General features: G+C 35.6%; 1 protein-coding gene across 1 annotated transcript in view; it reads left to right on the plus strand.

Annotated features, from left to right (window-relative positions):
- The first annotated feature begins 3,746 nt into the window (after positions 1–3,746).
- LOC148941262 (uncharacterized) overlaps positions 3,747–26,282 on the plus strand; it is a 36,433-nt gene continuing 13,897 nt past the window's right edge. Inside the window, exons 1-5 of the mRNA XM_089104012.1 lie at positions 3,747–3,835; positions 14,101–14,836; positions 17,341–17,574; positions 20,574–20,999; positions 24,021–24,235. Of these exons, the coding sequence (XP_088960138.1) occupies positions 14,117–14,836; positions 17,341–17,574; positions 20,574–20,999; positions 24,021–24,235 (1,595 nt within the window). The 5' untranslated portion in view covers positions 3,747–3,835; positions 14,101–14,116. The remainder of the gene's footprint in view (positions 3,836–14,100; positions 14,837–17,340; positions 17,575–20,573; positions 21,000–24,020; positions 24,236–26,282) is intronic.

The following is a 26,282-nucleotide window of genomic DNA, read 5'->3' on the forward strand; positions in this document are numbered from 1 at the left end:
TATGCAATAAAATAAGCAGTGTTTCTGGCCCAACAGGAAAAAAAAAATCCAAACTATATATTATAAAAATATTTTTTTATAATTTTTTTTCTTTTTTACTGTAGTGCTAATATTACCAGGCCGTCTACCAGCTCCGTTACCCTAATGGCTATACAAAAACTATATAAGTCCTCTTTCTGTCTTACTAAAAATCAGAGTGAAATGGTTAATGGTTATAAAGAACCCTCATACTAAAAATGGGTGACAATTTGTTTATTTTGGTGTAATTGCCAATTTTTTAATAATAATTGCCAACTTGCTAGCTGGTTAGATTGACAATGATGTTGATGGGGTATGTTTTGGATTATCAGACAATATGCCAAATTAAATTATACTTCATGTAAAACTATAACTGTCAGAAGCTTAATATTCTTGAGTGCATGGGACAATCAGAAAAATTCAGTTGATGCAAATCCCCAGTTAGCTTGATGTGCTTGCTAATTAATAATTTCAGGACTTTCTAGCCAAAACTAAGCTTTAAATGAAAGGGTAAAACCTATTCCTGTTTCATTTAAGACTTTTCTGCAGCAGATAGACACAAAAAAGTTGTTCATGCTTTTCCAGCAGTTTGCTTTAGATGGTTAGAACAAGCAGGTGGTTAAAACATCCCTTTTTTCAGATTGTCGCCATGGGAAAATGGGCGAAGCATGCCAAAACATATAATGAAAGGTGGGAGAATGAATTTCCTTGGGTCAAGCAATGCCCAACTGATGAGTCAAAAGCATACTGTACGGCGTGCAGAAAAGAAATTAGGGCTCATCATAATGACCTGTCAGTGCATGCTAGCTCTCAAAAACATAAACTGAAGTCAATGCAACAGGTCCCGTCAAAAGGTTGCAAGACACTTGATGGCCATGTGACAGTTTTAAGTGACAAAGTGAAGAAACACGAGCTTGCCATTGCCTGTCACATTGCTTGCCACTCATCTGTTAGAACGGTAGACCACCTAGGAGAACTGATTAATGTCATTATATCTTCAACTGCTACTTCTGCTGCCAAACCAACATATCGACTTAGACTACATCGTACGAAATGCAGTGCTTTGATTGTGCATGTGATTGCACCTAGTCTACTAGAAGAAATAGTGCAAGATTGTAATAACAAGTATTCTTTGATATTGGATGAGTCTACAGATGTTGGAACGCACAAATACATGGCTGTATGTATTAGATTCTTTTGCAATAGAAGGAAGAAAATAGTGACACGTTTCCTAGGACTTGTCGAGATTCAAAGTGCTACAGCTGAGAACCTTTATAATGGACTGAAGGACTTCATTGAAAACAAAATTAAATTGAAGCTGGAGAATATTACAGGACTAGGAACTGATGGTGCCAGTAATATGGTTGGACAGAACTGCTCTTTGTTTACTAAACTAAGGGAGCATAATCCTGATCTAGTTTTGATCAAATGCATTTGCCATTCGTTGCACTTGTGCATGTCAGCAGCAGCTAAAGTTTTGCCAACAAACATAGAGTTTTTGCTAAGAGAGACTTATAACTGGTTCAGCAATAGCCCTCTCAGACGGGAGGCTTATCGTCAAATATACTCCTTGATCAATAGTACGGGAAAAAAGCCAAAGAAGATTTTGCAGCTCAGTGGCACTCGTTGGCTCGCCAGAGAGGCTGCCATTGATATGATTCTTGAGCAGTGGCTTGAGTTGAAGACTCACTTCAAAAGGGCAGCGCAGACTTAGCGATGTTTTACTGCGAACACGCTTTCGATGATGTACGAGGATGATGTGAACTATTTCTTTTTGACATTTCTGCTTCCTATTACAAAAGAATTCACCAGAATGAGCCTCTTATTTCAGCAGACTTCTGTCGACCCAGCCAAGTTGTTCAAAGATTTTGAATCATTTGTTTCTACATTATTCCGTCGTGTAGTGAGAGGGGCCGAAAAACTGACTACCGCTCAGTTGCTAGAAATAGAAATGATAGAAGAAAACTTTTTAGATGTTACACTTGCTGATCTTGGAACCAATTTCCGTCGAATGTTGATAAACTCGAAAGTTCCAGATGAACAAAAGAGTGAACTTAGAAAAAGATGCTATGACTTTCTGAAGAAATTGTGTGAAGAGGTGAAGAAAAGAGTCCCTTCACACATGAAATTGCTTTCAACTGTGGTTTTGTTATCACCAGAGCACTGTCTGAGTCAGACTCGTTGCAGTTTTGATAACCTACCTTTGTCTCTTCTTGTGCCAGTGCCAGATAAAAACTTGCGGAAAGTGGAACTAATAGAAGATCAGTGGAGAAGACTGCTGTCTATCGACTGGACACTGGTGGTTGAGAAAAGTGAATCTCTCAATTCTGAACAATTTTGGGTCGCTGTGTACAATTACACAAATGCAGGGGGAGAATATTGTTTTAGAGAACTCGCCGCCTCTGTACTCAATATTTTGGCACTACCAGTGTCGAACGCGTTTGTTGAACGGGTTTTTAGTATAATGAACTGCGTTAAGACAAAAGTTAGGAATAGAATGGGCCTGAAGCTGCTTTCGGCGATATTATTGATTAGAGGGTGCCTTCATGGGGATGAAAAATGTTGTCAAAATTTCATCCCTTCGAAAGCAATGTTTCAAAGGTTCGACAGCTCTATGTATAAGTGCGAAAAAAGTAATGCTGAAACTGAAGATGAAGACATCGCGGTTTTTGAACTGTTAGATGAGTTTTTTGAGGAGTGATAACCCACAGTTGTGTATTTTTTCTGTGGTGCATTTGTTGCTGGATAATATTTTTCTTCTAATTATTTATACTCAGGGCGTATTTTTCGCTATCATCGGACTCGCGTTAATGATTACGGCTGGACTTCCACCAACTGTCTTCAGTGCAAAAGAATAGAGCCTCATGGCTAGAATAGAGCCTCATGTATGGGATTTCCTTGTATTTCGTAAGTTTGAACCCAGTTAACAATAAAACTTTCTGTAATTGTGGTTTCGGTCTGATTTTATTTTATTCTAGGTTTTAAAATATCGGATAAAGATTGAATGCCTAACAATACATAATAATTAAGTATATAAGCTCCATGGATTAAATGGGTTTATAGAGTGAAGTTGAAACTTAAAACGAACAAAGTTATTACCCCTCTACTTGTGCCGTAATAGATTTACTAGCGCTTTACTTAAATAAAAAAAAAATTGAAGAAAGTTTGTTCTCTCACTGATAGAAAAAAACAGCCACTTAGTGGGCTGTACGTCTTATCGATTATCGCCCCTGAGCCTCTGGAGCATATATATCCGGTAAATTTGCCAGTTATATGCTAAAAACTTGGGACAAAATAGTACAGATGTGAATTTTCTGTTTGTTACTAGGTATTCTTTTAATCTCACATAACATTGTTTTTCAATTATATCATGGTATGTATAAAATAAACCAAGTGTCTAAAGAATACATTGCCTTTTTGTTTTCAGGGAAGCACTTGTCAATTTTACGACGTCATACGTAGAAGATTTGTTATTTTTGTTCGCTCACAGAGCTCTTTTTTGCTTTTGACCTATCCTTAAGTTTAGGTTATCTGATATGCCAATTGTATCTCTCCTCGTTTTACCCATAACAGCGCTATAATAGGGTTATAATAGCGTTCGCTATTTTTGGGCTACTTTGGGCTATTTTTGGGCTAATGATTGCTCCTCTTTGGGCTATACGTTATGCCAAAAACCTGGCAACACTGACTACAAGTTATTTGACTACTATGCTTTTATCGCAAAAGATTTTAAATTGAAATTATTCCACATGATGCTTTTGCTATTATGCTTAAGGAATTTGTATTTTGCTTTTTAAACATATGTTCCAAAATTATGGTAATGCCTAAAACATAGTCTAATAAGCTCGATAATTGGCAGATAGTAGAAGATTTGCTCATGGCTGCTAGGGTAATTTCATAGCTTAGGCTAGTTTTGCAGGGCTCAAGCTAACATCCAAATTAGCTTGAAGCAGTTATTTTCTTGGGAAATTATATAGGTTAATGATTTTACAAGGTGACTTACAAAAGTTTTAAGTCATGCCTTGGGGGCATATAAGGTTTTTATAGAAAGCATTGTTGTAAACTTTAAAAAAGGCTCATTCAATTGGAAATTCAAAGGGCTAGTGCCCTGTTTAATATTTGACAGTGATTGGAGGGCAACTAACCCCCCTCTCATGCCCATCTTTTCCCAAAACACATCCAATCAAAATTTTGAGATAGGCCTAGCCATTTTTTTCAACATAATTGAAAGTTCTGGAAATTAGGTCTTCAAGGATGACAACCCCACATCCCTCAGAGCAAGGGTTGTAAGTTATGCCCTGGGGGCATACCTCTCCTATGGCATGTCACTGGGCCCTTACATAGTGACAAATTTTTGCCATCATTGACCTGGAGCACAACAGATCCAGTAGGCTATGGACCTTAATTTGCTCCAAAGTGCAAATTAAGGTAATTAAGGTAACTTACTTCTTGCTTTCAAGTGAAACCTAGCAAAATAGATCTTCTTAGAAGTAGGCTAGGCTACAAGAATAGTATTTTCACAATCCCAATTTAGGCTATGAGGTTTCAAAGATCTGTAAATATGTATTCTAAATTTGAGAAAATCATATCAAGTAGGCAAATTTCTTAGACCTAGAAATCAAAAGAGGGTTAGCATTGCCTAGTGGTTTAGCAATACCTTTCTAGACCTTGTTTTGTCCCTAGATTCATTACTGATAATTTCATGTTCCTAATCTAATCATAGCTTCCAGGTTCTTGGAAGAATTTATTGCCCAAATCAGTGTAGTCACTAGCCTAGCTCAAAAATAGCCCAAAAATAGCAAATGCTATTATAACCTTATTATGTCCTATTATAGCAATTATTATGGGTAAAACAAAGAAAAAATACCATCAGCATATCAAATAACTTACACATAAGTATAGGTCAGAAGCAAAATAAGAGCCCAACAAACAAAATCCCTTCATGCATGCCATTGCAAAATTAACTAGGTAGTGCTTTACTAAAAGAAAAAAAAACATAAAAGCAAAGAGATAAGTTTCAACTTAGTTTTATCAGCCTATTTAATTCATGACATATATATACTTAGATATTATGCATTATTATGCATTTAACCCATATCAATTATATTTAAGACCTAGAGTAAAAGAAAATCAGAGTGAAACCACAATTACAAAAAGGTTTATTGTTACTCACTGTTAAAATAGATATAAACTTAGGAAATGTCAAAAGGGCTTAGGAAATGTCAAAAATTTCATACAAGACCTTGAAAACTCCTGCTTCTTCAATGTCACTTGATTTCTTGCTTTCCTCAATTTTATACATTGAATTATTAATCTTCTGAAACATGGATTTTGATGGAACAAATGTTTGACAGCAGATTCCATCCCCAGAAAAAAAACTCTCTAATTTTAGGCAGTGTGATTGCACTGCCTAAGTAAATAACAATATTGGCACAATGTATTATTTATTTATTTATTTTTTTCCTTTAAACCAGGGCACTTTGTATTGAAGGAGTTGTCATAGAAACTTTGAAAAGGGCTCATTTCATTGGAAATTGGAGTGGCTTGTGCCCTTTTTAATAGTCAAAAGTGATTGGAAGGCAACTAACACCCCTTCCACACCAACCATTTCCCCAAGCACATCCAATCAAAATTTTGAGATAGCCGTTTTGTTCAGCATAATTGATTTCCAGATAGAAATTATGTTTTTGAGGAGGAAATCCCCCCACAGCCCTCAGAGCAAGGGTTGTAAGTTATGCCCTGGGGGCATATAAGGTTTTTATAGAAAGCATTGTTGTAAACTTTAAAAAAGGCTCATTCAATTGGAAATTCAAAGGGCTAGTGCCCTGTTTAATATTTGACAGTGATTGGAGGGCAACTAACCCCCCTCTCATGCCCATCTTTTCCCAAAACACATCCAATCAAAATTTTGAGATAGCCATTTTGTTCAACATAGTTGAAAGGTCTGGAAATTAGGTCTTCAAGGATGACAACCCCACAGCCCTCAGAGCAAGGGTTGTAAGTTATGCCCTGGGGGCATATAAGGTTTTTATAGAAAGCATTGTTGTAAACTTTAAAAAAGGCTCATTCAATTGGAAATTCAAAGGGCTAGTGCCCTGTTTAATATTTGACAGTGATTGGAGGGAAACAAACCCCCCTCTTATGCCCACCTTTCCCCCAAACAGATCCAATTAAAATTTTGAGATAGCCATTTTGTTCAAAGTAGTTGAAAGGTCTGGAAATTATATCTTTGAGGATGACACTCCCCCCCACAGCCCTCAGGGTAAGGGTTGTAAGGTATGCCCTGGGGACATATAAGGTTTTTATTGAAAGCTTTGTCGTTGAAACTTGGAAAAGAGCTTATTCAATTGGAAATACAAAGGGCTAGTGCCCTTTTTAATAGTTGAAAGTAATTTATTGGCAACCAACCCCCCTCTCACGCCCACTTTTTTCCCAAACACATCCAATCAAAATTTTGCGATTTCAATTTCGTTCAATGAAGTTAAAAATTTTAGTAACTAGGTCTTTGATGTTTATAACCCCCTCAGAGTCGTCGGGGCAATGGTTAAAAGTTATGCCCTCGGGGCATATAAGGTTTTTATAGATAGTGATGTTGTAGAAACTTCAAAAAGGGCTCATTTGATTGGAAATTAGAAGGACTTGTGCCCTTTTTAGTAGTTGAAAGTGATTAGAGGATAACTAACCCCCTCTTATGCCAATCTTTTCCCCAAACACATCCAATCAAAATTTTGAGATTGTCATTTTCTTTAACGAAGTTAACAGTTTTAGGAATTGTGTCTTAGGAAATGAGGATGATAACCCCTCAGAGCCCTTGGGGCAAGGGTTACAAGTTATGCCCTGGGGACATATAAGTTTTTTATAGATAGTGATGTCGTAGAAACTTCAAAAAGGGCACATTCAATTGGAAATTAAAAGAGCTAGTACCCTTTTTAATAGTTGAAAGTGGCTGCAGGGCAACTAACACCCCTCTCATGCCCACCTTTTCCCCAAACACATCCAATCAAAATTTTGAGATTGTCATTTTGTTTAACATGGTTGAAAATTCTGGAAATTAGGTCTTTGAGGGAGACAACAGCCCTCAGAGTAAGGGTTGTAAGTTATTCCCTGGGGGCATATAAGGTTTTTACAGATAGTGTTGTTGTAGAAACTTCAAAAAGGGCTCAATCAATATGAAGTTTAAATGGCTAGTGCCCTATTTAATATTTGAAAGTAATTGGAAGGCAACTAAAACCCCTTCCAGGCCCACCATTTCCCCAAACACATCCAATCAAAATTTTGAGATAGCCATTTTGTTCAGTGTAGTTGAAAGTTCTGGAAATTATATCTTTGATCTTGATACCCCCCCCCTCCCCAAGGTCTTTGGGGCAAGGGTTATAAAGTTATGTCCTGGGGTATATATGTTTCTTATGGAAGGGATGCTCATATAAACTTCAGAGGGCTCATTTGATTGGAAATTGAAAGTTCTAGTTTACTTTTTAAGTGTTAAAAGATGCTTAAAAATGTATCCAATAAAAAAATTTAGATAGCTATTTTGTTAAAAATAGTTCAAAGATCATATAACAAAAACTCTGGTGTTGACACAATCCCCCAGGGGCAGGTGTTTTAAGTTATGCCCTGGGGCATATATGGTTCTTATGAAAGGGATGCTTGTATAAACTTCAGAGAGGGCTCATTTGATTGGAAATTGAAAGTTCAAGTTCACATTTTATTAATCAAAAGAGATTCAAGGGCAACTAGCCCCCCCCCATGCTTTCTTTTTCTAAAAAAAAATCTGTTAAAAATTTTGAGATAGACATTTTGTTTGAAAAACAATAGCTCAAAGGTTGGATAAGAAAAAGTCTGGTGTCAATACACACCCCCCCCCCCCGGGCGTGAGGGAAGGTGTTGTAAGTTATGCCCTAAGGGCATGTATGGTTTTTATGAAAGGGATGCTTGTATAAACTCCTTAGAGGGCTCATTTGATTGGAAATTAAAAGTTCTAGTTCACTTTTAAGAGTCAAGAGGATTCAAGGGCAACTAGCACCCCCATGCTCTTTTTTCCCCAAACCCTTCTGCTACAAGTTTTGAGATAGCCAGTTTTTTTAAATTGTTCAAAATTAGATAACAAAAATCCAGTGTCAGCACAACCCTGCAGGGTCCAGGGGGTAGGCGTTGTAAGTGTTATCCTGGGGGCATATGTGGTTCTTATGAAAGGGATGCTTGTATAAACTTCAGAGAGGGCTCATTTGATTGGAAATTGAAAGTTCTAGTTCAGTTTTGAAGAGTCAAGAGATATCCAAGGGCAACTAGCCCTGCCCCCTTTCCCCACACACCCCTTTTCCCCAAGCCTATCTGATAACATTTTTAAAATAGCCATTTGATTTAAAATAATTCAAAGGTCTGATAAGACAAACTCCTGTGTCGACAAAACCCCCCATGGCCCGGAGGCAGGCGTTGTAAGTAATATTTTGGGGGCATATGTCGTTTTTATGGAAGGGATGCTTGTATAAACTTCGGGATGGGTTCATTTGATTGAAATTGAAAGTTCTTGTTCACTTTTTAAGAGTCAAAAGAGATCAGAGGGCAACTAGCCCCCCCCCCTCCATGCCCTAAATGCGTCAGATAAAAATTTTGAGATAGACATTTTGTTAAAAATAGTTCAAAGTTCAGATAACAAAAACTTTGGTGTCAACACAGCCCCCCAGGGCCCAAGGGTAGGTGTTATAAGTTATGCCCTGGGGGCATATATGGTTGTTCTGGAAGGGATGCATGTATACACTTCATAGAGGGCTCATTTTATTGGAAATTGAAAGTTGTAATTCCCTCTTTAAGATTCAAAAATGATCGGAGGGCAACTAGCCTCCCCCACACTCCATTTATTTTTTTCCCAGATGCACTTCATATAGAAGGGGTTGTCATATAAACTTCAAAGGGGGCAAAGTTTTTTCACTTTGATATTGTTACTTTGATACCAGTTTTGATACTTTGATGAAGATTTGGTTGTTTAAGTTTGATTTTGAAATAAGGAATTTTTAAAAACTTGAAATTTTTGCAATAAAAAACAAACAGAAATTAATTTTCCAAAAAATAAGTTTTTCAAAGAAAAGTAAAGGCCATTTTAAACTTAAGCTCAGCAGATACAAATACTTTTTAAAATTCAAACTCACAACGACCAGAAATTACTATTAAAGAATAAATGAAACCCAAAACGAACAGAAGTTAAATAAACAATCATAGCAAAAACATACAAGTAATAATATAAATGAATAAATAGATCTTAAGCAAGTAATGCTTGGACTGAATGTGAAAATCAAGCTTAAAACGAAAAAAAATATTTTCCTATTGAAGTATAAATGAAACTTAAAACAAACAGAAATTAAATAAACAATCAATGCGAACAAACATACAATAGATATTAATATAAATGAATAAATAATTCTTAAAGTAAGTGAAACTTAAATTGATTATGCAAATCAAGCTTGAAACAAACAAAAATCACTACAAACAGGAGTTTGGGGTATCGCCTCTTTCTCTCATTGTAAAAGTCTAATACCTGCTGTGTCATTGGTGCTTTACTGAAAACTATATGCGTCTTGAAAAGTATAAACAACATCAAATTGAATATTTGATTTATAATGATATTAGTTAAAAAAAAAAGGGAGAAAGATTACTGGACTTGAAAAACCCACCAAGAAATGGCATTTGCAGAGAGGGATAGAGGGATATCAAAACGGATAATGTTCCATAGTAGAATTGATTGATAAACAGGATATCTCTGAGTTGCTGTTGAGAATTGTCTAGGTAAAGTAAATCTGCAAGAAGAACTATGCAAAGAGGAAGAGTGCTTATCTGAGCGGGTCTGTGAGAAAAACTGCTGCAGAGATATTGGATGTGTACCTACAAAAGCAGAATGCACTAAATAAAAATTACTTTTACCCACAATACAATCCAGCAGAGCTATTTCAGTTCATTATAAAGATCAGAGGAAGGTATAGCCAAGGGAGAAGAAAAGTAGCCTGCACTGCCCTATTTTGGGCTCTTTGAAGTGACCACAGAAAAGATTTGTTAGTACTACACAAGACAGAGGAGCAATAAGAAAGGTAAGGAAAAATAAAATCATAATAAAGAGAAAGTATAACATCTGGGGAAGAAATGAGTTAACTCTGTGCAACATTGAAGACTGTAGGAGGATGAGGGAACAGGTGGGAGTTATATAGGGTTTAAAAGAAAGAAAACAGTCAAGATACCTTAAATTACCTTAAATTTCAGCTAGGAGGAATCTAAGTATTTCTCCTTGTAAGGCTTTGGAATGATTACCTGATATGTATACAAAGTTCATTAGTGACCAGGGGCCGTTCCATGTTCAGTAGTATACCAATTGAGTTTAACTCTCTGGAGGACCACTCAGCATCTAGCCTTTGTTTGAAAAAAAAAGAGATACACACCAAGACTTTCCACCATAGTGGCTTGCAGTATCATTCCCATAAGTTAGGATGATTGTCTCCTGTACATCACTCATATGACAAGGGACCCTGAAACGTACAATGGCACTCTTCTGGCTGTTAAGAGCCATACCGTTTGATCAGCACCAATCCTTTACTTTATCAAGAAGACCTTGAGCTACAGAAGTGACAGATGACAGCTCCACTGCAGCAATGAAAAAGTTACTGTCATCAGTAAAAAAAACAGGATGTAATTGGGGATGAAGACCATCAACAAGATTGCTACTATAAATTAAATAGAAAAGTGGTCTAAGCAAAGAGTCTTGTAGGACACCTTTCAATATAGGCAAAGTAGAGGAAGAAGTACCATTAACTAAAACATTCTGAGATCTCCCTGAGAAGTAAGGCCTTAACCATTCTAGAGGGACTCGATGCTCTCCAAATAAAGATGGTTTAGACAGAGTGATTGACCATATTAAATTCCTATGAAATTTTGTCTTCAAAATATTTTAATATTAAGGCTAATGAAAATAAATCGCCATTCCTGAATTAGCTATAAATGACAATTTTTTTTCTCATTAGACATATTTTTCTGAGAAACATATTTTCAAACTGTTGGCTATGATGGATTGTTTTACCTTTTTGAACCCGATTAAGGTACCAAAATACAATTTCCCTTGAATTGTGAAAGAACATGAAATGTATTAATTGATGTATTCATTTTCCTCCTAGATAAATAATGTTGTCAGCTACAAATTTGCAAAAAATTCGGTAAATTTGCAGTTTTCAACGTAATTTAGTTAGGATGAAAGTTAATACAGCAACTGATACCTTTTCTTATGCTCTTTCATGGTTCAAAAATTGTTTCTAGGGAAAATTCGATTTTCACATATAACTAACCTCATTCTTCCTTTGGGTGTTTTTCCTCATTTATTTAAAGTTGCTGATAAAAAATTGCATAAAAAAGGTGATTCGTCTCTAATTTCAAACTATGGACCTATTTCTCTTCTTCCTGTTGTCTCTCTAAGGTTGTTGAAACAGTAGTGTATTGTAGACCCTCCTCATTTATATTTAGTACTAACACAACTGTAGGAAATTCTTTCATATCTAACCATCAAGTTTCCGTCCCTCTTTCTCTACTTTACATGCACTCTCAGATATAACAGAGTTTGTGCAATTTAATCTGGACAAGGGGTTGTGGGTTTTGGGTTTATTTCTTGACTTTTCAAAGGACATATCACCAATGCTTCAGGAATGGTTTATGGTATTAAGTTGAAATTTTCACTGTGTGTCAATAGGGATGCTGATGAAAACCAGAGGTGCTATGCATATACTGCTACTACAACTATTGCAACTACGCAAACTAAGGATATTAAGGTGAAACTTTCAAGGAATGTTAAGGTAGATGTTGAACTAAATCAAAACTAACTATGAGCATTTAGATTGTCTAAAGAATGACTCAGCAATATTTCAAGAATGGCTTACGTTATTAAGTTAGACCTTTCAGGGTAAGTTATGGCGGGTTGTGAACTAGCCAGAAGGCACTATGTGTATACCATTAATACTACTGCTACAGTTACTGTAACTAATGATGCTAAGGGTATTAAGGCACTAGCCCTTTCAGTTTCCAATTGAATGAGCCCTTTTTCAATTTTCTATGACAACACTTTCTATAAAAACCTTTTATTCCCCCAGCACATAGCTTGCAACCCTTACCCTGGGGGGTGTGGGGGAGTTTTCTTCCTCAAAGACCTAATTTCCAGAACTTTAAACTACATTGAACAAAATGGCTATCTCAAAATTTTGATTGGAATTGTTTGGGGAAATGGTGTACATGAGAGGGTGGTTAGTTGCCCTTCAATCACTTTTGACTATTAAAAAGGGCACTAGGCCTTTCAGTTTCCATTTGAATGATCTCTTTTTGAAGTTTCTATGACAATACTATCTATAAAAACCTTATATGCCCCCAGGGCATAACTTACAACCCTTACCCTGAGGGCTGTGGGGGTTTGTCATACTCAAAGACAGAATTTCCAGACCTTTCAACTACGTAGAACAAATAGCTATCTCAAGATTTTGATTGAATGTGTTTGAGTAAATGGTGGGGATGAGAGGGGGGTTAGTTGCTCTCCAATTACTTTCGACTATTAAAAAGGGCACTAGCCCTTTCAATTTTCAATTGAATGAGCCCAGACAACACTTTCTATAAAAACCTTATATGCCCCCAGCACCTAGCTTGCAACCCTTGCCCTGTGGCCTGGGGGGGGGGGTTGTCATCCTCAAAGACCTAATTTCCAGAACTTTAAACTACATTGAACAAAATGGTTATCTAAAAATTTTGATTGGATGTGTTTGGGGAAATTGTGGGCATGGAAGGGGTGTTAGTTGCCTTGCAATCACTTTTGGCTATAAAAAAGGGCACAAGCCCTTCCAATTTCCAATCAAATGAGCCCTTTTCAAAGTATCTACAACAACTCCTTCAATACAAAGTGCCCTGGTCTAAAAACAAAAAAAAAATAATACATTGTGCCAACATTGTTCTTTACTTAGGTAGCGCTATTGCTCTGTGGGGGGGGGGGTTTGTCATCCTCAAAGACATAATTTTCAGAATTTTAAACTATATTGAACAAAATGGCTATCTCAAAATTTTGATTGGATGTGTTTGGGGAAATTGTTGGCATGGAAGGGGTGTTAGTTGCCTTGCTATCACTTCCGGCTATAAAAAAGGATTCTGATCTGCACAGCATTTCTGAGCAAAGACTTACTGAAATTGGTCAAAATGCTGGGGAGAGGGTGGGGGGGGGGTCAAAGTTGAGACTAATTTTCCCAAGTCAAGTGAAAATGACCAAGTAAAAAATGAGCCGTAAAGTACCATAAAGGTACTGTATTCTAAAGAAAAACTAATGTTATAGTCTAATGTTATAGTTAACTAATGTTATAGTTATACTAAGTACAAAATTGTTAGTTTTTATGATCATCTGGTTGTAAAAACTGATTTAATGCATTGATTTAATCTGGACTGACCTTTATATCAATTTTATCACAATTATTTTATCTTAAGATGTATAGAAAGCAGAATATATCAGAATTTTCTTGGTGAAAGAGAAAACCCTTTAGGTAATTAGAAAACTGTCAAAGGGATTGTGGTCTAATGCTTGAATCTTCAGGCCAATATTTCAATACTTCTGTTCGTATTTCCTCTTAGAAAACGGGTTTTCTTCAGATTATGTCAGGCAGCGCACAAAGAAAATGGTGAACCAAGAGAAACCCCTTTTGAGACAATTGATCTTCTTAAAGAAAAAATTTAACTGCCCTCAAAGTTATACTTATGTGTATCTATATTTCAAGTAATTTCCCTATTTTCTTTGAAATTCTTAACTAGGGGCAAGGCTATATTCAGGGGGGAGTAATAGGTTTGAAGCCCCCTCCCCCCTCCAAAAAAAAAAAAATAAAATCTGACTTGTAAAATGTAACAAGTAGCCTATGGATATAAGCAAATTTTTAATGCGTTTTAAAGTTTGTTTTTGCAGATTCTTCCCCCCTCCCAAACAAATCCTGGATATATTCTTGTTTACGGGTCCTTGGATTCATTATAGGGTAATATATCCTTATCATCCTCATCACAATTAAAGGACATCCGCTTAGATTATTTAATTTCCAGATAATTTTCTTTGGTAATGATGGAAGATACAGAGTCCAACATAAGCAGCATTCAGTTGTCTCCATTGAGTCTGACCTCTGATGATATAGATGGCTCTGAAGCTAGTGATGCTGGCGTTTCACAGCTTAGTGAATCTTTGTTTAAGTTTATAACACCTATGCCCAAAGCTAAGAAACCTGAAAACGACCAAAAGCAAGTGAAGAAAAATTTAGCAAATAACTTTGAAAGTTTATCCAAAGCTGATCAAAATGGTGTTAAAGATATACAGAGTGAACATGCAAGTCATGAAAAATTACCAGAAAATGTTAAAGAAAAAATAACAATTGTTACATCAGATGATAATAGATCAACTTTGACATCAAAAAGTGTAGAAGCGGTATATGAAGAAAAGGGTACAGATGAGGTGCTTGCTACTGTAAGGCAGAGTAATTCAATGTCAACCCAGGAGAAGCACTATGATTCAGCAATGAGTGGTGAAAATACAGTGAAATCCATTTATCAAAATAGATTGTCTATTTTAGAACCAGTGATCAAGAGATCAGAAACAGAATTTTCTAATATGGATAAAGAATTGTCAGAGTTGAAAAAGTTTGGAGATTCTTTAACTGAAAAAACATGGAAAGATATACAACCAGAGACATCAAAAAGATCTGCTAATTCTGGATTGAATAACCTGTCAAGTTTGTATTATATCAGTGATCACTTGAACTTGGATGAAGAAAAAGACAAAAGAGAGGTAATTGATTTTTTACAATAATAACCTTTACCGTTAGCCTAATATAAATACAAACTTTGAGAGGGCAGGGGCGTAATTTGCTATGGGCAGGGGGAGGGAACTCCCCCTCCCAGACCTTGGTTTTCCCACACCCCCCACCCCCACCCCGCCCCAGTTTGCTCCCCAGCTGAAGCTTAGTTTCTTCAAAAATCTTAGTAAAACTAAGATAGACCCAGGATTTTTCAAGCATCTACAGAAATGGGTCAGTTTTTTTTAGGATATCTTTGACTTTATGGTACTATATGGCTCATTTTTCACTGTCTCTTTCACTTGATTTGAAAAATTGGCTCCAACCTCCCCCCCCAAGGATTTTGACAAAATTACGCCACTGCGAGGGGTTGGGGCTCAGAGGTTAGAGGTTTCCCAAAGTGCTGATGCTTGGGGGACAGGCCCCCTATAAGTTAGTACTTGAGAAGCTTTCATATAACTAGTTAACATTCTTATAATGGGACCAAACTAAAGTCATATGATCACTTATTCTATTTATTGTTGGTTCTTGTAACAATTATGAGTTTTATCTTAATATAATGTAAAGTATAAAAATTATGAGCTATTTTAAAAGTCAAAGTTATTGCTTAACATTCTAATGATTGCCTGAAAGAGAATATGGTAGATTTTTTGTAATTCTATGGTAAATTGTACCACTTCACAGAAATGTAAGGTGGAGGCAAAAATGTAGGCCTTTTTCAAAATCTTGGGGGGGGGTTGGCAATTTTTCCGTTATTTCTAGTTTTTGTTCAAAAATAGCAAAAAGTCATTTTTCAATTAAAATACCAAAACAGATATTTTTCAGAATAAACATTCATCAGCATTCATCAGATAACAGTTAGTGAAACAATATATTTACTTAATACTAGGATTTTCTTTTAGTAAACATAATCCCCAGATACCTCGCTATTCTACATATAAAATGTGGCAAAGTACTATTTAAAACATGTGGAAGTATCAACTCAGTTTTTCTAAATATCCCTCCCCTTATTGTACACAGCCCCTGGCACCTTCTCAAGCATTGCACCAAATCATCCTCCTTACTTTGCAAAGCGGGCAAATATACCTCTCTTCTTTTTTCCGTTATTTCTAGTTTTTCCGTTATTTCTAGTTTTTGTTCAAAAATAGCAAAAAGTCATTTTTCAATTAAAATACCAAAACAGATATTTTTCAGAATAAACATTCATCAGCATTCATCAGATAACAGTTAGTGAAACAATATATTTACTTAATACTAGGATTTTCTTTTAGTAAACATAATCCCCAGATACCTTGCTATTCTACATATAAAATGTGGCAAAGTACTATTTAAAACATGTGGAAGTATCAACTCAGTTTTTCTAAATATCCCTCCCCTTATCGTACACAGCCCCTGGCACCTTCTCAAGCATTGCACCAAATCATCCTCCTTACTTTGCAAAGCGGGCAAATATACCTCTCTTCTTTTTTCCGTTATTTCTAGTTTTTCCGTTATTTCTAGTTTTTGTTCAAAAATAGCAAAAAGTCATTTTTCAATTAAAATACCAAAACAGATATTTTTCAGAATAAACATTCATCAGCATTCATAAGATAACAGTTAGTGAAACAATATATTTACTTAATACTAGGATTTTCTTTTAGTAAACATAATCCCCAGATACCTTGCTATTCTACATATAAAATGTGGCAAAGTACTATTTAAAACATGTGGAAGTATCAACTCAGTTTTTCTAAATATCCCTCCCCTTATCGTACACAGCCCCTGGCACCTTCTCAAGCATTGCACCAAATCATCCTCCTTACTTTGCAAAGCGGGCAAATATACCTCTCTTCTTTGTAATTTCTTTCTTTTGAGTGTATTTTAAATCTTGCAAATAGCCCTAAGCTGCATTCACAAAGTTAGATATCTAGCTGGTAAATTCAGCTTAAGGTAGAACTGCCTATAAACTACCCATAAAGGGGTTAGTTAAAGTTTTGGAAAATCGCTAGGTACTTCCCCCTTTTCAAAATAAATGTTCATAATTTCGAGTAATTTCTTAGGGTTTGACTGTCTGTAACTATGCTATTGCATAGGTGCTGGTAACCAGCACATTGGTGCTGGCTACTTATCACCCACCCACCCCCCCCTGGCTAGAGCATTGACTATGGGATAAATTTCAATACATAGTTAATGAGTTTTCTGCTATGCCCTGTCTTTATTTGGTGTAGTGGCTTGTTTTAATTGGCCAATAAAGATATCTTAATTTGTTGTAATAGCGTGAATAAGGCAAATTGCTAATTAAATTAGAGCACCATTCCATATCTCTCAGTCATCTTAGTGCATAATTACCAGCTTAAAGTGGCTTTTGTCTCGGAAGGAGAGGAAAGCGTGGTCTCATCTACTCATCTTACGTGTACTAATAATGATGCTAATAAAGAACAGTCTATTTGCTACTTATAGGCGCTGTTTGCACCTATAAGTTGTCTACTCTATTGAATATTGTTTTGTCCTGTTACAGCACTATGAGGCACAAGTTGTGAAATTGCAAAGTCGTGTTCTTGAGCTGGAAGAGCAGCTAGCATTAGCAAACGCATCGACCATTCGTAAAGACAGAACTATTCAGGAGACAAAACACAAATTCCAATGTGTCATAAAAAAATTAGAAGAAGTATCAAACTGTTCAGCAAAAGAAGTGCAGTCACTTCGAGAAGATAAAGAATATTTAGAAAAAGAGTTGAAGAAAGAGAAAGAGGTAATTAATCCTGTGGTGAGCATAGAATATTTTCTTTTTGGACGTTGGTTAAATATTGTATTGTTGCTATATGTATTTAGCTTGTACTTTTTGCAGCTGGTGTTTTGTATCAAAATCTCTCTGTTCTACTCCTCTCTTAAAGCCTCCATAACAATGCCATCAACTAGGGTGGCAGACTTTGTCTCCTCTTCCCAAAAATTTTTACACCCCCCCCCCTCCAAACCACTAGTCCTAGCCAAGTAGTTAGCATGCTAGACTCGAAATCATTGTCCGTGAGGACAGGGAATCGAGTCGTAGCGTCACTGTTTATTTGGTTAGGGGTCAGTGGCGTGACTCTGTAAGCTCAGTCAGAGTCGGCCCAGCTCTAAATAGTTACCTGGAGAAATCTGGGAAAGATAAACAGGAAGGATGGCTGGCACAGGATGGCTAACCCCTTACCCCCATTGCACTTCCTGGCTGAAGGGCCGTGAAACGGAGATCAGCACCGCCGGCAGGGACTGCAAAGTTCAATGCAATATTTTTTACCTTACCTTTATCTTCCTAGATTTTGGAAAAATACCTTATTTTATATTTTCACTGAAAAGTGGCTTTTTTAGGTACTTATGTTGAAAAAATTGGAAAAAATAACTAGGTTATATGAATTTGGAAAAATATACCCCCCCCCCCTCTCCAAATTTCCGCACTAAATCAAATTCTTAAATTTGAATAATAATAAAGACCACATACAACTAATAGAAAATAAAAGCATTTTGCAAATATATATATATATATATATATATATATATATATATATATATATATATATATATATATATATATATATATATATATATATATATATATATATATATATATTGCTAAAGATGAATTTATTATGAGAGAGAGAGAGAGAGAGAGAGGGAAGAAGGGTTTAAGAATAATTTGAAAATATAGGCAATTTTTTCAAATGTTTGAAACCCTTAATCACAAAAATGGCCGTATTTTAGAATTCTTTTTTGGGGTGGATGGGGGTTTTACAAAATATTTTTTTCGGGAGGGGGGTTGTTTTACAAAAAAAACGTATAAAAAATTTGTCTATGTTCATTTTTGTTACGTTTTTACGAGTCGGACAAAAATTTCGGGGGGGGGGGGGGCTCAAACCGCCTATCTCCCTCCCCTTGGATATGGCCTTGATTGCAAACATCTTATTTCTGTAAAAAAAGAAAAATTATATCAACGCATTTTGCTATTTAAGGTTTTATCAGGACAATGTTTGGACCAGGGGTTCTGCTGCTTCTTCAGTAATCGACCAACCGTCAATAATTTCAAATTTATTTTGTGCTATCAGTATATATTATATTTTACCTTATTTTGTTACCCCTGCCCCAGGTCCACACCTATGTTCACGCCAGTCCACACCGTGTATAGTAAAAGGAAGCTAGTAAATGGAATTGGTATCATTTTACCTAATCTTATTTCCCCTGCCCCACTTCTACGCCAGTTAACGCCACACTGGCGTGGTTCATGCCACGCCTGGTCCTGTCATGGCATGAGCTAGTAAATCGATTTTATATCATTTTACCTTATTTCGTTATATTTGGCCTGGGTCCGTGCCTTAACGTTCGCTATTTCTTAGCTTCTTAAAAATACACTAATTTTTATGTGATGTAATCTTATTTTAGGGGACTTCAAAAATAACAATAACAAACTTCTTAATATAAAAAAATTTATGTCTTGTATGCATAGCTCCGTGCAAGGGGGTTCCGAAGAAGAAAAGAAAAAATTTCAAGAAATTTTGGAAGTTAAGAAACATACTATTTCTACCGTTTTTATAACCCCACAGTCCTAGGAATCCTCTCCTTAAAGAAGTTGCCTGACTAGTTTTTTGGAAGTAATTTTGGAAGTAAGTCTTTTGAAAAAGACATTTTGGAAGTTAAGAAACATACTATTTCTACCGTTTTTATAACCCCACTATAGCTTTTTAATGCTGAGAAAAGGTGTGTGAACAAGACAGAGGCTTTTGAAACTCAATTTTCCTTACATTTGAATTTTTTTTCTATAATTATTCCACTTTTTTGTACAATTTATCTGTTTTTGGTTGTTTGTTGTTCTTGGCACCGTATCAGACAGGTTTCGTAAAGCCAAACTTTTTAACTAGTCCAGCTGTCATATTCACCCTTTTAATTCTATCATGGGACCATGCTGAGCATAATTGACATTTTACCTTTTTTCATATTCCTGATATATAGGTGACCCTGCCGGGGGTCGGATTAGACCATTCAGAGAAAGAAGTTGTTTTTGCCCAGATTTAGGGACTTTGCCTGTTGAATTTAAAAACTTAATCTTCTCTAGAAATAATTTCAAAGTGGGTCTTGAAGAAATAAGACGATGTTAACTTCAAAAATGGCTATAAGAAGCCCAAATAGGCTACTTTCAAAGTCAATAAACACTGAAAAAAAAGATAAGAAAAAAATCGGCATGTCAAAAAGATTAAGAATAATTAAAACTCGCAGAATTTGTAAGGGGATTAAACCAAATAAAACACAAAGACAATTTAGTTTTATATAATATTATAAAATATAAAATTTAGGAAAGGAAACGCATAAAAAGAAATTTCAAAATTTAAATAATTGTAAGTTAAAAAGTGAGTGGGAGGGGGGGCAACGAGGAAGTGGGAAGACGGCTAATATCGCCTGACACAATCCTTGATAAAAATCAAACAGATAGACAGTGACCGCGAGGAAGACCACGGAAGCGGTGGATTGACAACTTCGACCGCAAGCACATCGTGCAACTCTCCAGAACAGCACAACACAGATCTTCATATCGAGCCTTGGCTCATACCCTGTCAAAAGGAGTGGCCCCAAGACGTCCCACGAGGATGGACGGGACTTAATTAAGGGGTGACTTATTGAATATATCGATTACGTTCATTGAGCTCATGAGCTCATTTCTCCATGAGCTGACTCAGTTTCTCTTGACCAACAACCCGACTTTGTATAATTTTTTTTTTTTTTTAGAAAGCTCATGAAATGGAACTTAAATTCAAGGAAGTGCTAAAAATTGCCGAAAATCTACGTGAAAAATACCAAGAAGTAGATGCTCTATCCAGAACACTGAATCTTGAGTTAACAGACTTGCGAGGGAATAATAAAACTCTACATAACGACTGTTCTGTCCTTGACGAAGAGAATAGGAGACTTGTGAATTCTCTTAGTGACCTTGAAAATAAATACTTAAAATTAAGATTGGAAAATGAGAAGCTGATCAAAGAATTTACTGAAACCAGTAACTGTAGTAGAACATTAAAGGACGAAGTGGAAGGATTGTCCAAAAATTTGAGTGAGTTGACAACGAAAAATATTAAAATTGAGCAGGAATTGCGTAATATTATGGACCAAAAACAGAGATTGAAAATTGAAGTTGAAGATTTGATATCAGAAAAGGTAAGTTCCCTTTTTTTCCCCAATTTCTCCTATTTTTAAAGTACTAGATATATCAGAATAAAAAAAATTGGCCCTCCTTGACCTATCTCTGGTCTACCTAGACCCATCTTTGGTGTATTCATAGTGTAAAACCACTATTTCGTAGCATTTTTCGTTTGGTTGTTTCAAGCTTATAACATTTTTAGGGTTGTACCAAATTGTCGGCAATATTGTCACGTTGAACCGTAAAAATAAGTTTGCAAAATTAACTTGTTTAGTTTTACAATGCTCTTCGTCCGTAAAAATTTAAACCTTGATAATCTGTTGATTTCCAAAGACAAATACACCTACAAGGGGAAGCTACGCTTTCTGAAGCTGTTTAGTGTCATATGTTTTTAGCTAATTTTTCGCTGATTTTTCACTCGCGTTCCTTTTTTTCTTTTGTTTTTATTTGGCACCCGCTTCTGCCAAAAACCTAAAACAACATATGAAGGTCTTTCTTATTGAAAATTGAACTTCTTTTGTCAGTCTTTTTTATTCTGATTGTGTAAATTTCCGCTCGATCTTTTCAAGCAATCAGATTTCATTGTCCTTGGTACGTCAAGAAGTGTGGTACGGAAGTATTTATTTAGTCGAGTTCTGAAAATCTGTTCACAAATTCATGTAGCCTTTGAATTAAATTGAATTAAAGATATTTTATTCTGCAATAGTTACCCCACTGAACTTATTGAGAATTTTATAGATAGAAGATTAAAAAAGGTCCGACAAGAAAATATTGACCCCCCCCCCCCCTTCTTTAGTTATTCCTACAAGTGAAAATAAAACTTTTACCACTTTACTATATGTCTCGAATCTCAGGAAAAATTTTAAAGCCACAAGATCTTTCTGTTTCTTTCAAGGCCGTACCCGGGATTTTTTTCCGGAGAGAGTTTTGCTAAAAAAAAAAATTTCGGGGGGGGGGGAGGGTACACAAAAAAACCACAAAAAACGCATACAAAATTTGTTTATATCCATTTTTGTTACGTTTTTACAAGTCAGACAAAAAATTCGGCAGGGGGTTCAAACCGGGTATCCCCCCCCCCCCTCTGGATACAGCCCTGGTTTCTTTCAAAAATAACTAATGTTTGAACGTTTTATCAATTCTGAGAAAGATAAAACTGAGTCCCGGCGTTTACAACGCCGGCGTCCAGTATTCTAGAACGCGTGTTTGACGTCCAATTTTCTTGTGGGAAGTTTTACACTGGCAGAACGCGTCAACAGCTGGGGGAATGACTACATGAACACAAGCTTTCAATAGATAAAAACCTAAGATTTGAAAATAAAAATTATGATATTGATCCTGCCTTGGCCCTCCATGTTTTTGAAAATCCTGACATTTAGTTCTTTTTGACGAGGCAATCTTAATCTCCACAGTAAAAGGTTTAACAGTATCTTTTAGGGAGGCAATAGGTGTAGTCAAAAATCGCCCCATAAACGGGTTTTTGCGACTAGATTTTCCTGGGAGGATGTCCTTTGCATTCATCATAAGGTTTTTTTCTATCAGTTCTGTTTCTAGGTTCATCAGTCCTGGCCCTCTCTCTTCCTCCAATAAGAAGCTGTGGCCCTAAACCAGAGATGTACGAACTAGACCTTTAGCTTTATTTATGAGATCAACGGATTTTTAGTAGGCCATTTCCTTGAGGAAAAGGTCTAAAAGGCGGTCATTGCCAACTCAAGAATGAAAATGTTTTTTGGCCCTCTTCGGGCCCCATATTTTTGGGGGGAGGGGACTGTGCCCCGTTACTTTTTTTTAAATTAGGCTTTTCTTTACCCAAAGACTTACGGCTGTGGGTTTCAAATTGATGAAGGACAAAAAGGTAGTGGCCCATTTTTGGGCCACTACCTTTTGAGTAGGGATTTGTTCGAGTCAAGGGAGGGTAGGTACATGCCCTTTTTTCTAAATTACTGCTTGTATGGCTGGTCACTACATTTATGTGTTTGTGTTGTCTTGAATTGCATAAAGAAAGGAAACATAAATTATTTAATTTATCTCTAAATGGCTAATAACAAAAGATAAAAGAATATAACTGCAAAAAAGTAGTGTTTATTGAGATTTTTGAAAGGTTTGACTTCTCTCTTAATTTCAAAACAAAAAATAAATCTAGAGAAGACAAACGGTTCAATGGCCAGTATCACGAATAAGAAGAAACGCAATCAAACGAATATTTTGCCTGTATGAAAAAAGGTGTCTTCGACATTAAAATAAAAACGAGAAAAAAACGACTAAAATATAAAACTAAAAGAATACATATACAAAAAAAAACAATATACGTATATGTGCAATTAATGCTCATATGTAAAATTAGTGCTACTTCTATCAAGTCACAAAAGCAACTGGCAAAAATAAGACAATAAAATTAACTTAATTTTAATTAAGTTAACTTAATTTTAATTAAAACTTAGCATCCAGTGTTGCCAATCTTAGTGGTTTTTTTTATTCATTTTTATCTCTTTGAGATTTTGCAAGACTTTTTTACAATTTTTTTATGTTTATTTTTTACAATTTATGATAATTTTTGATAATTCGTAAATTGAGTCAAAATTTAAATTTTCAGTGTCCATATTAGTCGACAAATCTGCAAAAATATGTTTTTTGTTTCTATGATTTTCCTAGCCCATTGCATAAAATCTTCACTAGAAATGGCTGTTGCTTCCTCAAATTGTAAATAATGGTACAGCTGATCAAAAATATGTTCTTCTAAAGCAGAAAACAAAGCTTCAATATGTTTTCTAAATTATAAAATGTTATCTATAGAATTGTGAGCATCGAAGTATTTTTATTTATATTTGTAAATTTTTCGTTTTAGATTTTAGTTTTTTTTTTTTTTTTTTTTTTTCGTTTTTCTTCTAACGGTGAAAACATGTCGTTTTATACAAGTGAAATATTCGTTTGATTGTTTCTATTTTTCATCATACTAGCCATACACCCGTTTGTCCTTGCTAGATTTATTTCTTTGTTTTGAAGGACAGTTCGGCTTTGCATCTATCGTTCTCCTAATTCAGGCAGAATTGAAGAAATCTTTTGAGGCAAAGGAAAATCTTCTGTTGGAAAAGTGCCAAAAAAGTGAAGAAGACAACCGTCAGCGAATGGAAGAGTTTCGTAAAGACTATGGTGAACGATCCAGCAAAATGCGGCAACAACTTTCTGATGAATATGATGTCAAGCTTCATGGATTAGTTGTTTCGTTTGAGGAACAGCTGAACCAGCTTAAGCAAAAGTAAGACCTCGCTTCATATTTGTTCAGGACAGTTTTTAAAAAGGAAATAAGAGCAAAATTTCAGTGGTTATTAAAATACTTATTAATTACGGTATTTATTATTAATAATATGTAAATAAAACAATTCGTACTGAATAATATGCTCCAAAATTGTAGTCAACAGATTTTCAGGGTCGCTTCCACTTCCATTCAATTTTTTTACACTTTTTTCAGATGTATCATTTTCATTTCGTCCTTCTATTTGTATTTATCTATTGGCTAAACGATGCTTCTTGATTACTAAGGTTCTTGCGTTGGCTCTGTGGTGTGTTACTGCAGCTGGGTTTGAACCAGCTGGGTTGTGTATTACCAAGCTGAGATCAAACCCAATGCGCCAATATTTAAAAAGTAAGTAATCGGATTAACGACGCTTCTTTGCTACTAAGGTCCCTTCGTCGGCCCTGCAGTGTGGGTCCGACTTCTGGGTCCTATATTGCAAAGCTACGGTCAAATCCACTCTGATTCATATTTCAAATATTGGCAATAAAACGCCATCTATATTTTTGAATAATAACAATAGATGGCGTAGCACCTCGTTTGATCCGAAATCTCTTTTTTTTTACTACCACCGACATAAAATATCGGTCCTGTGGTAGCGGAGTGGGTTTGACCTTAGCTTGGTAATACGGGATCCAGAGATGGAATCCCGCTATAGCAACAGACTGCAGGGCCGACGCAGGGACCTTAGTAGTCAAGAAGGAACCATAGTAGTTAATAGTAGAACCATAGTAGTTAATCCATTAATCCATTAGTAGAACCATAGTAGTTAATCCGATTACTTACTTATTGTCATAAAATATCAATAGCGTTGATTGCCAATGTCTAAAATACAAATGCACGCAATAGAAGAAAAAAAAACAAGGAAAATGACATATTTATAAAAATAAAAGTGGAACAAACCTAATTGAAAATGGAAGCAACCAAAAAAATCTACTGGCTGCAAATTTTATGCATATTATGAAGTAATAATTGTTTTATTGGCCTCTGGTTGGCCTCGGAAGAGGCAACCATCAAAAATAACCAGATTATTAGGGATTATTTTTCAAGTCAAGACTTCATTACTAAGACTGTTGAAAGGCCAAATTTTTAGGTAATAATAAGTGGAATTACAATTGATTATGAATTAATATTAATTAAAAAAAATGTTTCCACAAAATAAGTTTTTCAGAGAAAAGTAAAGAACTCCATTAAACAAAAAATGAGCAAAAATAAAATAATCTACCGAGCTCGAAACTACCACAAATCAGCATCGATAAATAAATGATACCCAAAACGAACAGAAATTAAAATAAATAACCGAGTCAAACTCAAAACGAGCAGAAATTAACATAAGTTGGGCGCAAAACCCCTATGCCTTCCAAAGGCCAGAACAAAATTTGCACTTTACTGAAAAAATACAAATGAATGTGCATTGTCAGTTTAATATACTTATACTGATATTTAGTAATCAAAATGTTAAAATTATTTGATTTATTAAAGTTATAAAAGTAAAAACATCTTTATTTTCGTTTTTTAAGACTTTATAGTTTGGCCTGCTATTTGTATGCTGGAGAAAATTTTTCAGCAACTTTTAACAACATACACCATTTTATAAATCTGGACACAAATAGTACATTTTAAATTAGTTTCATACCTTCTCTAGTTGACCTGAAATTGAAAAAGTTGATACCATTCGCAAAAAAATCTTTTTACCTTCTTTGATAGCTTTGATGCACTTACACTATTTTTACTTAAGATTTGGTTGAAGTTTAAGGGCAAATACAGTCCTGAAAGTTCGAACATATGACCCCCTGTTGCTTTCGGCATACAGTTTAGACGCCATACTGGGATTAGTCATTACCACATCACAATGTGTTTAAACATTATGCCTAAGCTAAGTTTATAACATATTGGCCACATGTGAAGGTGGGTGTGGAAGAAGGACCTTAATCCCTCCAACTCATGTTAAGTATTAAAATCAACATGAGCCATTTCTCTTTTCAATTGAATGAGCTCTTTTTGAAGTTCC

This window comes from Artemia sp. Qi Xiang Cuo, chromosome 18, assembly GCF_049724085.1.
Source record: "Artemia sp. Qi Xiang Cuo chromosome 18, ASM4972408v1, whole genome shotgun sequence".
Classification (NCBI taxonomy): domain Eukaryota; kingdom Metazoa; phylum Arthropoda; class Branchiopoda; order Anostraca; family Artemiidae; genus Artemia; species Artemia sp. Qi Xiang Cuo.